This window comes from Salmo salar, chromosome 14 (assembly GCF_965601325.2).
Source record: "Salmo salar chromosome 14, fSalSal1, whole genome shotgun sequence".
Lineage (NCBI taxonomy): Eukaryota > Metazoa > Chordata > Actinopteri > Salmoniformes > Salmonidae > Salmo > Salmo salar.
In genome coordinates this window covers 33,933,871-33,950,483 of record NC_138304.1, presented here as the reverse complement: position 1 = coordinate 33,950,483, position 16,613 = coordinate 33,933,871, and the positions used below count along the sequence as shown (strand labels likewise).

Genomic DNA, 16,613 nt, shown 5'->3' with positions numbered 1-16,613 from the left:
TCTATTTCACTTACTTTGGCAATGTAAACATGTTTCCCGTGTGTGTGTGTGTGTGTGTGTGTGTGTGTGTGTGTGTGTGTGTGTGATAATCATTGTCTAAAATAGATTATACTGTGTGAAGATGGTGGTTCTAGCTAAACTATTAACATATTTAACAAGATTGTACGCCTACAGGCTGTCTAATTGGACCTCTGTCTGAGGATTTCTTTAGAAGGTAACATAAGAGATGTTACATTTTTTGTAAATATTTCTAAGATTGACAGTGATTACAGGTTTATTATCCACATGAATGATGTTTCACTGAGGGAATGGGTGGTGATTCACCCGCATGTTGCAGTTCATAATTTGACCGCTTTAGATGCCGGTGTAGCGGCAACATTTTAGCTGTGAATAACAGCTGGCTAGCGAACGTTCGTTAACAACATTTCCACTGGTGCTGCATTTCACTACTGTTAGCTAGCTAAAGGCTAGCTTTATTGACAAAATATGCAGAAGTATGAAAAACTTGAGAAGATTGGAGAGGGTAAGTGTGCCTGTTTCTTTCCCCGATAATCTGTAATGTTATCTAATAATGTTGTTTTCTGTTAGCATTGCTAGGTCGCTAACGTTAGCCAGCTAGCGATTTTGAATGACAAGTCATTGACATTGATATGTTACACACGTTTGATAATATTTAGCTAATTTGACAATGTCTTTACTACCTAGCAGCAAGATTAAGCCACAATGAAATTTTAGTTTGTTAATTTAATTACAGTTAGTTAGCTAGTTGTCATTATTCCAGTCATGGGCAAGTTAGCTTGCTTAGCTACATTGCTAGCTAACACAACCCATTCAGCCAAGCTAGCTAGCCATCTAGTAAAAGTTGTGATTTCTTTCTGCAGGTACATATGGAACTGTTTTCAAAGCAAAAAATAGAGAAACGCATGAAATCGTGGCTTTAAAAAGAGTGAGATTGGATGACGACGATGAGGTAGGAATTATTGAGAATACAAATATAGCTATGCTAAAGTTAGTCAACTGGTTAGTTTGCTAAGGTTATGGCATATTTGTTGACGGCTCACTTTGCTTGCTGGTTTCTTGTAGGGGGTCCCAAGTTCTGCCCTGCGAGAAATTTGCCTCCTGAAAGAACTGAAGCATAAAAACATTGTGAGGTATGTCTGATGTGAAATTTGTAAAATTCTGAAAATGCATAAATTAGCTATGTATGCCATACAATAGTTGGACATATTCCCGAATCAGAACTTAAGTGACTAGTAAATTACTTTTCAACAGTGTAATTTCTAGCATTATATTAAATATCTAGCTATGCAAAGAGTTTAATTCACATTTAATTTTGCTTTTCCTAGATTGCATGATGTTCTGCACAGTGACAAGAAGTTAACATTGGTGTTTGAATTTTGTGATCAGGTGAGTGCTGCCAGATGTATGTGAATGCCGTTTTTGTATGAAGAGGAGTTTGTTGCTTTAGCTATGACAATTTACCAAAACCAATTTAAAGTAGAAGTGCCCACAAGATAAGGGTGTTCTCCCCAGTGATTCACTTGTTTGATTTGATGTCTGATTTTTCTTTTTGCTGGGGTGCAGTGATTTAACTTGACTCTTACAACCACAGGATCTAAAGAAATACTTTGACAGCTGCAATGGAGACCTAGATCCAGAAACTGTCAAGGTGAGTCATTGAGATTCAAATAAGGGGCAGAATATGGCTCTGAGAAACATGTTTGTGTAACCACACCATGATGTCCCATGACTGTAAGTCAAATGCATGTAATGTCACACCAGTGGCGGTCAGTGCTGTTTAAGATGAGGGAGGATTTTTATTTTTTTTAAGAGCATAGCCTTATTTCTATTACAGCATATTGGATGAGACTCATTCATATTCCATTCACCCAGTTTAATGTAACAGCGATAGGTTTAGGCTACTACATGTTACTCAAATTTTTCCCTATACCCATCATGAGGTCGCTACAATCTATCCTATGAATAAAAGTAGGTGCACACAGGTCGAGAGACAAGTTTGAGGTGACAGACAGTGATATTCAATACCGCCTTGCACACTTGCTTACATCTAGCTGATATAGGGTGTAATCATTAGTCCAACAGTTGCAAACAAGAGTTTCTATTGGACAAATTCAGGTTTTGGTCCCCATTTTTGTTTCCGTTTAAGAAATGTTTTTGAACAGAATCAGCGAAATTAATACACCACTGATCACGCGTAAACACAGTTCACTTTCATAGCAGCCACGTTGTATTCCTTCTCGCATCAATGCGGTCTCCTCCTTTCACCTCTTCCCTTCACTTGTGGACTTCAATGCACATCAGCTGTATGTGACCAGGTGAAAAAAAACTTTCCAAGCCAAACCACTACACACAGCCTACATCGTTGTCACCATATTATGTAAAGTATTTTTTTTATTTTCCCTTTATTTAACCAGGTAGGCTAGTTGAGAACAAGTTCTCATTTACAACTGCGACCTGGCCAAGATAAAGCACAGCAGTTCAACACATACAACAACACAGAGTTACACATGGAATAAACAAACATACAGTAGATAAAATAAAAGTCTATATACAGTGAGTGCAAATGAGGTAAGATAAGGGAGGTAAGGCAATAAATAGGCCATGTTGGCGAAGTAATTACAATATAGCAATTAAACACTGGAATGGTAAATGTGCAGAAGATGAATGTGCAAGTAGAGATACTGGTGTGCCAAGGAGCAAGATAAATAAATAAATAACAATATGGGGATGAGGTAGTTGGATGGGCTATTTACAGATGGGCTATGTACAGGTGCAGTGATCTGTGAGCTGCTCTGACAGCTGGTGCTTAAAGTTAGTGAAGGAGGTAAGAGTCTCCAGCTTTAGTGATTTTTTGCAGTTCTGTTCCAGTCATTGGCAGCAGAGAACTGGAAGGACATGTGGCCAAAGGAAGAATTGGCTTTGGGGGTGACCAGTGAGATATACCTGCTGGATCGCGTGCTACGGGTGGGTGCTGCTATGGTGACCAGTGAGCTGAGATAAGGCGGGGCTTTACCTAGCAGCGCCAGCCAACAAGAGCGTACAGGTCGCAGTGGTGGGTAGTATATGGGGCTTTGGTGACAAACGGATGGCATTGTGATAGACTGCATCCAATTTGTTGAGTAGAGTGTTAGAGGCTATTTTATAAATGGCATCGCCGAAGTCGAGGATCGGTAGGATGATCAGTTTTACGAGGGTATGTTTGGCAGCATGAGTGTAGAATGCTTTGTTGCGGAATAGAAAGCCGATTCTAGATTTAATTTTGGATTGGAGATGCTTAATGTGACTCTGGAAGGAGAGTTTACAGTCTAATCAGACACCTAGGTATTTGTTTATGTCCACATATTCTAAGTCATAACCGTCCAGAATATTGATGCTGAACGGGCGGGCGGGCTGGCAGGTACGGGCAATGATCGGTTGAAGAGCATGCATTTAGTTTTACTTGCAATACTGTCATAGTCAGTGTAGCTAATGGAACTAACGCGTTAGTAAACACGCTACAATCATGCAGTAACGTTAGTGAACAGTCAGTAAGCAGTTACGCGGGCGGGCCCCGGTGGCAATAAATTAGTAATACCAAAAGCTAACCATGACTTGGAAGAGTTCCATTGTTGTGTTGGAAAGTCATAGCCAGCTAGCTAACATAGCATCCCTCTGTTTGAGCAGGGTGTTTCAATGTCTAGCTAGCTGCATTTGCTAGCTAAGTAAGTGAAAGTGAAAAAAGACTCTCTTGCTTCTCCTTCATTTTGGAAGAAATTAATTTGTTCAAATCTGTTCAAATATTGTCTTCCTCTCTCTTTGAGTCAACTACTAACCACATTTTATACACTGCAGTGCTAGCTAGCTGTAGCTTTCAGTACTAGATTAATTATTTGATCCTTTGATTGGGTGGACATGTCAGATCATGCTGTTGATTGTACGTTTGTTTATTCCATGTGTAACTCTGTGTTGTTTGTGTCACACTGCTTTGCTTTATCTTGGCCAGGTTGCAGTTGTAAATGAGAACTTGTTCTCAACTAGCCTACCTGGTTAAATAAAGGTGAAATAAAAAATAAAATGCTGCAAGAGCTCTGATAGGCTGTAGGACATTGTCTGAAAGTTGTCATAATTACTATATGTCTATGGAAGGGGGTGAGAACCATGAGCTTCCTAGGTTTTGTCAAGTCAATGTACCCAGAGGAGGACGGAAGCTAGCTGTCCTCCGGCTACACCATTGTTCTACCCTACAGAGTTCTGTTGAAGGCTACTGTTGGTCCACTTTATTGAAGGCTACTATGTTGAAGGCTACTATAGACCTTCTTTCCAAATAGTGTGTTTTAAATTATTTGTTGACGTGATTATATTTAGTATAGTTTTATCTAAAAATTATAACTTTTTAAATGTTTTAATCTTATTTTTATAAAATTCACTGAGGATGGTCCTCCCCTTCCTCCTCTGAGGAGCCTCCACTGTGTGACACAAATTATCGTATAACTCCGAAGAGTACCACCGACGTCCTCTCTCATTAATAATGAGAATGAAGTATTACTGCCTTGTTGTCTTTCTGTATCTCTGTGCTTAACTCCGTCTTCCCCTACTTTCTGTATGTGCAGTCGTTCATGTACCAGCTGTTGAAGGGGCTTGCCTTCTGCCACAGTCGGAATGTTCTCCACAGAGACCTGAAGCCGCAGAACCTCCTCATCAATAGGGTAAGTCAGTGGAATGTTGGGCTTTGACTGATTAAGTTCTAGAAAGTTAGAGGACACACTGCACTAAGTGTCTTAACTTAAATAGAAATGATCTTGCTTAGTTAGTGAGAAAATCATTTACCTTTTCCATAGTCTACAATGTGGAATGATTTGCTCCTTTTAGAATGGGGAATTGAAGCTGGCTGACTTTGGCTTGGCTCGAGCCTTTGGAATCCCAGTGAGATGTTACTCAGCAGAGGTGATATGACAATTATTGTATTAATTTGGATACGGGCAAAGAAAATAAATGCCTAAATTACTGGTGACATTCAAGCTTCTCTCTCTCTCTCTGCAGGTTGTGACGTTGTGGTATAGGCCCCCAGATGTGCTCTTCGGTGCTAAGCTTTATTCTACCTCTATTGACATGTGGTCAGCTGGATGCATATTTGCAGGTATGTATAACCTTAAGGTCAAAATTGCACAGCAAGTTCAAGGGGATGATTGTATACTCTACTTACCTGTGTTATATTCTCAGCGTCACCCAGAAGCTTCTCGACCCATTTCATTTTGCCTATCAGCCTAGCAGAGGAGTTGATGATGCCATTCTTACCCTCCTTAACATGGTCTATAGACATCTGGAGGATGCCAAATCCCATGTTAAGGTTCTGTTTGTTGACTTTTCTTCTGCCTTCAACACAACCCAGCCCTACATTCTGGCAGAGAGACTCATTCGGGACTGCTCCATAGATGATGGGGGGGGTGGTTTTGTGGCTGTTGGACTTCCTGAGCCAACGCTCATAGCGAGTCAAAATGGGTCCCCACGTGTCGGACATACGCAATACCAACACAGGCTCTCCTCAGGGATGTGTTTTGTCCCCACTCTTGTACATATTGTACACTAATAGTTGCACTACTTCCCATCCTGACAGACACCTCGTTAAGTTCGCTGATGACACTGCCATGATCAGCCTGTTGCATGATGACGAGGAACATCATGGCCCGGTCCTAGATGACTTTGTAGAGTGGTGTGAGGAATCACACTTGGTCCTCAATACCAACAAGACCAAAGAGATGTGCATAGACTTCAGGAAGTGTACAACACCTACCTCTGCAACGTCTGTCAGAGGTCAGAATATAGAGATTGTAGAGGAATACAAATACCTGGGTGTCCTCTTGGACAATAAACTTCAGTGGAGTAAATGTACAGACCTGATCTACAAAAAGAGCCAACAGAGACTATTTTCTCAAAAAGCTGGGATCTTTTAATGTAGGCTGTACTATACTGACTCTGTTGTACAAATCTTTCATTGAGAGTATTTTAACTTTTTGAATTGTTTGTTGGTTTGGCAATGACACTGTCAGCCAGAGAAATATGCTGAGAAGGATTATCACCAAAGCAAGCAAGGTACTTGGAGTCAAACGGACAGACCTGGATGAGATCTTTAAGGTCAGGGCCCTCCGCAAGGCTCACAATATAATTTTAGACCCAAGCCACCCCCTGTACCTGGACGTTGAACTACTCCCCTCTGGGCGCAGGTATAGGGCACCCCTCAGCAGGAAAAACAGAACTAGACAATCATTTGTGCCAGGTGTGATATCCCTCCTAAATAGCTCGGGCTAATTTTCCTATCGACTCATTAAGGCCAGCAGGCTAGTCTTTATAAAAAATATAAAAAATGTTTTATTGGTATGTAACTGTTATGAAAGTTGTATTGTCAATTTTGTTTTGTATTTAAACGTGTACATGACACTGCAACAAAATTTCCCCATGGGGACAATAAAGTAAGTAAATAAGTTAGGGCCTCTACCTTTTTGTTGGTCTTCTATAACCTTTGCTTCTTTTCATTTAGAGTTGGCAAACGCTGGAAGGCCCCTGTTTCCGGGTAATGACGTTGACGACCAGCTGAAGAGGATCTTCCGATATCCTTTCAGGGATGTTTAGATGGTAACCAGGTTCAGTATACTGTCTGTGTTGTATGGTATGTAGAAACAAAGACACAGAAACTAAAGTTGGTCCACTTTGTTGAGATTAATCTATTGCAGTGACTAAACTTGACCAGTCCTATTTACTGGTGAAAGTCTTTCCTTAATGCTGTGGCACATTGTTGGGTACACCAACTGAAGAACAGTGGCAGACAATGACAAAGCTTCCAGACTACAAGGTAGGCTATCCCACTGATGTTGTCAATTACTGATGATCATACAGAAACTCATGTTTTCTACTGCCTTCAGGAAAATAAGAATATATGGTTTACAAGGTATGAGAGTAATTGACGTTTGTAGATCAGATTAATCTATAAGAGATGGAACAAATATTTTCTGAGCTGCTGTATGTTTACTGTACATCCATTTTCTCTATCGTTGTTTTTACCTACAGCCGTACCCCATGTATCCAGCTACGACCTCACTGGTGAATGTTGTCCCCAAACTCAGTAGCACAGGACGGGATCTCCTGCAGGTTAGTATTGCCCCTCTCCCCCCCACATGACCAATATATTAATCAGTATACAATGTATTATCATGCTATATCATTCCTTGACGTTAACATAAACTTACAATGCAATGTCCTTCACTGTAATGCTCTGAATTAATATGTTTCACAAATACATATGAGCAAACCCACGCTGTGGAGTTACAACAAACTAGTTGTGTGTAGTGTACCTGGCAGACAGCTTAGACAGGAATATCACGTTGTCACTAGGTGGAGTCAGTGCAAAGCTTTTCCCAAATGTCACTTGAATACTTAAGAAATGTTGCCTTTCAAACAACACACATCTGACTTGCATTCTTTTTTTCTCTCTTTTAGAATCTGTTGAAGTGTAATCCTGTCCAGAGGATCTCTGCAGAGGAGGCATTACAGCACCCTTACTTTGCTGATTTCTGCCCACCGTAGATGAGGTGCCCAAACACATCACTCAACTGAACCTCCTCCATCGGAATCAATCCTCTTTCACTCCCATCTTCTCAACAGGATCTGTCAATCCCGACTCCCTACAAGGCTCATCCTTCAGCAGCACCTGTTTTAACTAAGACACTTCCCTTCAGTTCATCCTGTTGTGCCTCCTAATGGAATCAAGTCCTTGTGGGCTCTGCAATATTTTAGATTTTGTTAGTAAACCTGTCTGCTTTTTGTCTGAAGCGCACTGATATGGAAACATATAACATGTAGCGAGTAACAAAGTTACCCAGAGAAACCGTGAATCCTTCTGAGCCAATAGCTGCGCAGCAGAGTAAGAGGTTTGAACAATTGAAGTTGCGTGCTGCATAATGTACTGGCAAAAATTTAGGTATTTGGATACATTTCAAATAGTTTTAATGTGCTACTGCTGTTAACTTGTCAATATTGCATTAATAGGTCACAATAAGATTGGAGACAGACTTGCATATTTTCCTTGTTCTTCATCATAGTTATAACAATATTCCACTTACAATAGGAGATTGTCAAATGGAGGGGGAGGCATATTTATCAGTTACTTCTCAGGCTTGCTGTTTAGGTTGTGTTTAAGTTTTTTTGTGCACCTTGTAAATGGCAGTTGCTTTTTTAATAGTTTAGATCTCATCCACTCTATCAAGTTAAGTTGAACACTGAAAGTCGGTATTGTCGAAGCTGGGGCCAACTGATATTTATTATGAACAGTGGACCATACGAACTTGAGTCATTGCTTTTATTTTATAGTTACATTTTTGTAACTTTGTACAATCTTTCATAATTGACCTAATCTCTTATAGCTTAGAGAAAGTGAAGAGAGGAGGAAATCCACTGATACCTGTATTACCACATTACGATTGTTTTGCACCACTCTGACTTTGGCTGTGTTCACTCAGATGGGTAACTTAATTTTGTCAAGGAACTTGCACGTTTTTCTGTGTTATTTTACTCCAGATAGTCGCTACTTATCCCACAAAAGCCACAATTATAAGTAATCTACCAAAACATTGGTTTGCATGGATAGGGAAAATATGTATTTTAATTTTGATGATGGAAGTTGACAAGCAGAATGCATGTATTTATTGATAATTGAATGTCTGCTTATGTGTGCATTTAGTCCTTTTTTTCTACCAAACAAATTACTTTCAGGAGTTGTATATGCTCTTCTTATTCAAATAATGAAATTTGTGACACTTAGATCCATGACATTTGTACAGCTCTTTATAGTGTGCATTGATGTTTGCATCTGAGTTGAGATGCGATTCCATTATCACATGCAGATATGTTGGATCTTAATTTGACCCGTTTCTCACAGCAGGAAATGTGGATTATAATTAATAGACATTTTTTTTAGAGTTTGATACATTTTTAGATGGGGCAAATCAAGTCTGACATTTTAAAGTGAAAATTACAAGCTTTAGAAGCCTTTTAAACCTCAAATACACTATAAGTTTGCATTTCCTGCCGTGCAGGAAATTTCCTGCAACAGGGTGATAAAATTAAGATCCTACATCTGTAAAGACAAGCAATTCCAATGCTTATTTTTTAGACAAGACTGCTGTAGATTATTAGTTTAAATATGACTAATTTCTATTTTGAAAGAAGAGTGGACTTTGTACTTTTATCATTGTTTTATTGTAGAACTTGGGTCAAGTATTTAGACAATTGCTGTCAGCAGTGGTCTTTTTGTGTACATTTTAAAACACAATGGTTCAGTATTCAATAAAGTGGACTCAATGTTTTTTTTGTTCTGCTTTTGTTGTTGGAAAATGATTTCCTTTTCCGTAAAATCAAGACAAAGCTCCGTCAATTTCAGAGCAGGGACACGGTGGAGAAGATGGCCAACGACCGCCAGAAGTGGAGAGCCTTTGTTCCAACTTTATGCCCTATGCACCAGCCGGCGTGAGTGAGTTTCCGTGAAGATGTTACCATGGTCCATGACCCAGGATTTTAAAGTAACTTTTTGCACCAAATATTACCAAATAGAATACCTCAGTTACACAAATAGTTCAAATAGTTGAAGGAAGCCATATCATGGAGTGATATGTCATATCATGTGTCTCCCGACCCCTCCTGTCTCAGCCTCCAGTATTTATGCTGCAGTAGTTTGTGTCTGGGGCTAGAGTCAGTCTGTTACATCTGGAGTATTTCTCCTGTCTTATCTGGTGTCCTGTGTGAATTTACGAATGCTCTCTCTAATTCTCTCTTTTTCTCTTTCTTTCTCTCGGAGGACCTGAGCCCTAGGACCATGCCTCAGGACTACCTGGCCTGATGACTCCAGTTTCAACTGTTCTGCCGGCGGCTATGGAACCCTGACCTGTTCACCGGACGTGCAACCTGTCCCAAACCTACTGTTTTCAACTCTCTATAGACAGTAGGAGCGGTAGCGATACTCTGAATGATCGGCTATCAAAAGCCAACTGACATTTACTCCTGAGGTCCTGACCTGTTGCACCCTCGACAACCACTGTGATTATTATTATTTGACCCTGCTGGTCATCTATGAACATTTAAACATCTTGTCCATGTTCTCTTATAATCTCCACCTGGCACAGCCAGAAGAGGACTGGCCACCCCTCATAGCCTGGTTCCTCTTTTTTCCTAGGTTCTGGCCTTTCTAGGTCGTTTTTCCTAGCCACCGTGCTTCTACGCCTGCATTGCTTGCTGTTTGGGGTTTTAGGCTGGGTTTCTGTACAGCACTTTGTGACATCAGCTGATGTAAGAAGGGCTTTATAAATACATTTGATTGATTGATTGATTGTATAAGGGTAGATAAAGATGATGTTACATGATCTACATGTAATTACATGAATGATGATGCATAGAAGACCAAACAATGCTGATTACATTTCCAGATAATTCTGCATGTGATGTTTCACGTAAGATTGAGAATGTTACACTTGGTTAAGAGAGGGTATTCATTATTTAATGGATATTTACGGTCAATCACATGGTGGAAGTATCATATACATACAGTACATAGTGGCAGTTGATCCTAGTTCAGTTCCACAGCAGTCTGTAGGCCTCCAACAGGGCGAGACATACTATAATCTACTCTCTGTAAGATCCAGTCTTACAGAAGTATAACATTCCTTACAAGCCAGTGGCCACATACTGTACGTACAATAATTTATTTTTGTTGTCAGAAAACATATCACGGCTTCTCAGCCCCATGTTCAATACTTCATGGTCACTGAATATTGCACAACCCTAAGCCTAGTTTTTCATTAAGATTTTTTCATTCTAAAGATTGAACAGTACACTACCACACAACATGGATATTAACCATCTGGCCCCCAACAAAATAGTAAAGTAACATGGTGGCTGATTATACACAAGGAGGAGTACACAATGGTCATGCAAGGAGGAAAAGAGCTGAGGTGCAATAACAATACACATAATTAAGCTGCAAGAATTAAGGTCTTTAGACTATTAGTTGACATAAGTATACAACACTGTCATCTACTTGGCTATAATTTATTATGCTATAAAATACCCATTAAAAGACTTGAATCAATAAGCACAACCAGTATTGAGGTATTGTTTAAATATGACAGGACCATGTCCATATTCTGTTTCAGACTACTGACTATTGTGTTGCTTCTGGTCTGCTATTCTTTGATTGGCATTAAGGCAGGGGTAGATAAGGATTCTAGTATGGGGCACAGTACGGCACGTAGTACAAAGTATTCATACAACTTTAACCCCTTGAATTTGCCACCTGTTTTACTTTCAATCTGATTTGTAATGAATTTAATGTAAATTAGATTGATGCTTACAAAGCATACGCAAATAGTTGCAATGTATTCTGATTTCTTTTAAGTATTTAGTGTGTGTTTTTTTTAACGGAAGGCAGGTGATAAACCCTTGGTGATGAGTTCAATAACTAACCTCCACATTGTCATGAAAGACCAGACCACAATGGGACACACAGTTAACACCAAGACAATGTCACATCATCAGTTGTGGTAACCCAGTACAGAAATTAATTCCTTTATACCAAATCCACAAATTCCATTAGTAGGGGATCTGTGTGACCAGACTTGAAAATAAACAGTGTTAATAGCATTGATTTGACAATTACATTATTTTGGGGCCAATGCATTTATTGCTCATAACAAAACACTGATTAACCATATCTTCAAGTTTACAACTTCATAAAAGAGGCCCTTACTGAGTGATGTTTGGCTTGGTTCTAGTCTCACGCAAGACAAGGCTTATCCCAGGATACATAGTTGGATATAAGACATGCCAATAAGGTAGCCAGTCTTGATCAGAGAGGGAGGTAATTGGCTCAGGAACCAAGGCTGATCTCAAGGTCTTTGTGCTTCTCATCAACAGTCATCTAATAAACAGACAAAAGCATAGAATTATAACTTCTAGAATTAGACATTTTCTATAGGCAAAAAAGTAAAGGTACAGATGTCCCTTTCAATGTCCCTTTGAAGTGTTCTGGTTTCTTTTCTCTAAAATGACCACATAACAAAGTTTAACATGACTAGAACTAATTTCACATAGATCAAAAACTATGTTGTTAGCTAATTAATGCAATGATCAACATGAACAGTAGCATTAGAGAAAATAGACACAAAAGATTGACAAAAAAAAGGTATGTACATAGGAAGATGGTTAAATATATATTTTATTATATTTGATAATTTACACATCACAAACTGACTGTTATTTGAGTCTTATTACATGTACTGGAATTCCAATAACAATAGTATATAACAATGCAATTATACAATGCATTTCAGTGTTTTAAACCAACTGAACTGAATAAAGTAGGGAACCTGGGACATGTATGTTTTTGAAGCGCTGTAATAAACTGTCTCTGGCATCTAACAAATTCTACTCTGTGTCCGGTCCTAAAATGAAATAGAAACTGGAAGACACTTGAGGTCCACTTGGATAACAACACAAACTAATGGACAACTCTTGGGGTAGGCCATCGTGTGCTCATATGGCAAGTCTGCAGCTCCCTTGTCCTCCAATTCCCTTATGGCGCAACAGCAGTAATGGATACATTTTTTTGTCTTATTTTTTTACATACTATAAACATATCAACACATGAGCGAGATTGAATTTCCTAATGGCATTTTGATCTGGTATTTACACATTTCAATCAATATTTAGAACACCACCTTGACAATGTTTGTACTTCACTAGTTCCCAATAGAGAATAGTTTACTATCACAGGGGACTTGTGCTAATGAGTGTTTTTGTAGCAGTTAAAAGCCATGGTCATGGAACAAAACCATTTGAACAACACCCACATAAACTAACTTTAGGTTTGGGTGGATTGTCTTGCTTGTTTGTCTATTCTATTGAAAGTGGTGATTAGGAGGGGGTGCTGAGTTACAGCAGACTCCTGTGAAGAGTGTCCTTTTCCAGTGACAGTACGGTCAGTATGACAGCTCTATTCCCAGAAAAAATGGGAAACCACGACAGAAGAAAATGTTGTCATTGATGTACATTTTTTCAGCAGTAAACAGATAGAAAGCATGTGGAGCACTATATATAACAATGGGAAATATTCCTATTTTCCCCAAATCTTATGGAAAAGTTGTGATTGTTCATATGTGAAAACAAACACTTTTTTCCACTTTCTAATATGTAACTTGTAAACAAAGAATTGCATTCAATAATCTTGCAATAGTTTCTCTTCCGGGGACCTAACGCAAGAGGCTTTCATTACTTGGTGGTTTACAGTTTCAAATCAGTGATAGGATCAATCTCTGAACAGAATCATTTGAGTACGAAGGCAACACAATTACTGCGAACTGTCTATTACTGGGGGGGTTCAAGTTAGGTCTGCTGTTCTCCTTTGAGCATTGTGATCATAGTTGAGTGGGCATCACTGAAATCTGCATTCTCTTTCTCTCAATGAGTTATAAATGAAAGAGTGGTAACATGAATATGTCTTTAAAACCCCTCTTGATTCTACTAATGAATGGACCTGGCTATGCTGATGCTACACATGCTAACCATGGCTAGCCTCTCAATTTGATATTCAGCACACCAGAACTGACTGCTACACTGAACAAAAATATGAATGCATCATGTAAAGTGTTGGTCCCAAGTTTCATGAGCTGAAATAAAAGATCCAAGAAATGTTCCATACACACAAAAAGCTTATTTCCCTCAAATTGTGTGCACAAATTTGTTTATATCCCTGTTAGTGAGCATTTCTCTTTTGTCAAGATAATCCATCCCCCTGACAGGTGTAGCATATCAGTTATCTGACTAAACAGCATGATCATTACACAGGTGCACCTTCTGCTGGGGACAATAAAAGGCCAGTCTAAAATGTGCAGTTTTGTCACACAACACAATGCCACAGATGTCTCAAGTTTTGAGGGAGCATGCAATTGGCATACTGACTGCTGGAATGTTCAACAGAGCTGTTGCCAGAGAACTGAATGTTAATTTCTCTACCATAAGCGTCGTTTTAGAGAATTTGGCTGTACATCCAACCGGCCTCACAACCGCAGACCACGACGTGTATGGCGTTGTGTGGGCGAGCTGTTTTCTGATGACAATGTTGTGAGCAGAGTGCCCCATGGTGGTGGTGGTGGGGTTATGGTATGGGCAGGCATAAGGACAACGAGCACAATGGCAATTTGAATGCACAGAGATACAGTGACAAGATCCTGAGGCCCATTGTAGTGCCATTCATCCGCCGCCATCAACTCATGTTTCAGCATGGTAATACACGGCCCCATGTTGCAAGGATCTGTACACAGTTCCTGGAAGCTGAACATTTCCCAGTTCATCCATGGCATGTATACTTACTAGACATGTTACCCATTGAGTATGATTGGGATGCTCTGGATTGATGTGTACAACAGCGCGTTCCAGTTCCCACCAACTTCACACAGCCATTAAAGAGGAGTGGGACAACATTCCACAGGCCACAGTCAACAGCCTGATCAACTCTATGCGAAGGAAATGTTTTGCGCTGCATGAGGCAAATGGTGGTCATACCAGATACTGACTGGTTTCCTAATCCACACCCAACTTTTTTTTTAAAGGTATCTGTGACCAACAAGTGAATATCTGTATTCCCAATCATGTGATATCCATAGATTAGGGCCTAATTCATATATTTCAATTGACTGATTTCCTATGAACTGTAACTCAGGAAAATCTTTGAAATTGTTGCATGTTGCGTTTATATTTTTGTTGAGTATATTACAATGGTATAAATAAGTTGACATGAACTGAGACCACTCTTAAGTCCTTTCCATCTACATTACTAGTCTTATACATTACTAGTCTTATACATTACTAGGCTGATTAAAACCAATTCAAACACACTAATGTCACCCTGTTTAATAGAATGCAACATGAATGGAACATCAAATAAATAGTGTCGTCGACGCCTTGATATATCCGTCACCTGAGTTCTGCTTTGGAAATGGTTTTATTCTTATGATAGTGTTCTATTTCTATTCAGGCAATCGCTAGATCCTACTACTCTACACTAACCATGTTTGTAATAATACATAAGTTATTTCACAGTTTTCTGTCAAACCCCGAAGATCCCACGTGCCACCCCCCCTTCCCCCCCACCCTGCTTTATGTCGTCAACAAGCAAACTCCTCAAAGTTGCCTAGAGTCGGGTGACGAGGTAACATGTTCGGCGTGAATCCGAGACTGTCCGAGTGACTCCGGAGGGTGTCACAGGTGCTCTGTAAGACAAGGGAAGGGAGGGAGGGAGGGAGGGAAGAGGAGTTCAACCGTATTAAGGGAGGGGTGATGAGGGAGGGAGGAGAAGAGGAGATCGAGAGGCACACAGGTCACAGTAAAAATTGGAGGGGATGGGACATAAATAGGAAAAAAGTGGGACAATTTAACATAACCAGAACCAAGTGGAAACAGAATAGATGTAGATAACATGACGTTAACCATCATTTAGACATCAGACAGAGGGAGAGGGTTGAAAGCATAGTACACACATTGACAAAATAATACAATACAAATGGGTGAACATTAAATTGGTAGTGTAGGGGACATTTAAAGTAGGTCAGTTATGTTTCAGGGTATGGGTAGAGAGAAGAAAGAGAAGAGGGGTATGGTATGGATGAAGAAGGGAAAGAGAAAACAAAACAGTTTTTTAGTCCTTGTCTCTATGTTAGTATCTTAATTCCTACATGTTCATCGACATCCACATGATGTCTGCATACGTTTAGTGCAACTGCGGTTGTTTCAGTTAATATATTGCTGATATGTGGGTTCAAAAGAAGCATTAGCCATACCGTAGCTGTAGATAGCTATTTCAGCAGACAAAGAACCATTTAATTTGGTGCAAACTGCATAGCATGCAGACCTGTGATAGCATCACAAAGGAATGCATCTAGTGATGTTATTGGACACAGGTTCCAGTAAAATGGTCCCCTTAAATGGACCTTGGTGCTGCAGGGAAGCAATATGTAGATGATCCCCTGCGGATCAGCTTTTGTTGTGCCATCTACAACAAATTATGTATGTATACACGTTTATATTTTTCTCAGGAAACTGCATTTTATCCTAAGGGAAGGAAAGCATCTTTATTATTCAGTGAAAACAATAAGAAGGAAGCTAATTTTCTTTTAGCCGAGTCCCAAATTGTCTTAACAGATGGAGAATCCAAACAATTCATTGTTTATAAGAAACCGATAATAATCTCAGAATGAAAAATCCACACAGCAAATCTATTTACGGCATTAAGAGTCATTGATTTCAGAATAGTCTCTACAGAAAATACATTATATTGTTTTTAGCAAGATTGACCTAACGCAATGTTGGAAAAACAAATGTATAAAGTGATCACTACTAGTATGTTTTACATCTCTGCAAAATCACCCACAAAACCAGCTTCAGGTGAACCAACATCTCTACAAAATCACCCACCAAACCAGCTTCAGGTGAACCAAGATCTCTACAAAATCACCCACCAAACCAGCTTCAGGTGAACCAAGATCTCTACAAAATCACCCACCAAACCAGCTTCAGGT

The 16,613-nt window shown here is 39.6% G+C and overlaps 2 protein-coding genes across 3 annotated transcripts in view; one reads left to right on the top strand and one right to left on the bottom strand.

The window, feature by feature from the left end:
- Positions 1–290: 290 nt before the first annotated feature.
- On the top strand, positions 291–9,355 carry LOC106569348 (cyclin-dependent kinase 5). The gene is made up of 12 exons (XM_082960917.1): positions 291–523; positions 882–970; positions 1,084–1,151; positions 1,347–1,407; positions 1,613–1,669; positions 4,611–4,706; positions 4,870–4,944; positions 5,041–5,137; positions 6,536–6,607; positions 6,789–6,847; positions 7,063–7,143; positions 7,492–9,355. The coding sequence occupies exons 1-12, from the start codon at positions 487–489 to the stop codon at positions 7,576–7,578; spliced, it is 879 nt and encodes a 292-aa protein (XP_082817043.1). The 5' UTR covers positions 291–486; the 3' UTR covers positions 7,579–9,355.
- Positions 9,356–10,897: 1,542 nt separating this feature from the next.
- LOC106569349 (acid-sensing ion channel 1C) overlaps positions 10,898–16,613 on the bottom strand; it is a 181,585-nt gene continuing 175,869 nt past the window's right edge. For both annotated transcript variants that reach the window (XM_045694204.2, XM_014140643.3), the window contains exon 11: positions 10,898–15,308. In XM_045694204.2, the coding sequence (XP_045550160.1) occupies positions 15,230–15,308 (79 nt within the window). In that variant the 3' untranslated portion in view covers positions 10,898–15,229. The remainder of the gene's footprint in view (positions 15,309–16,613) is intronic.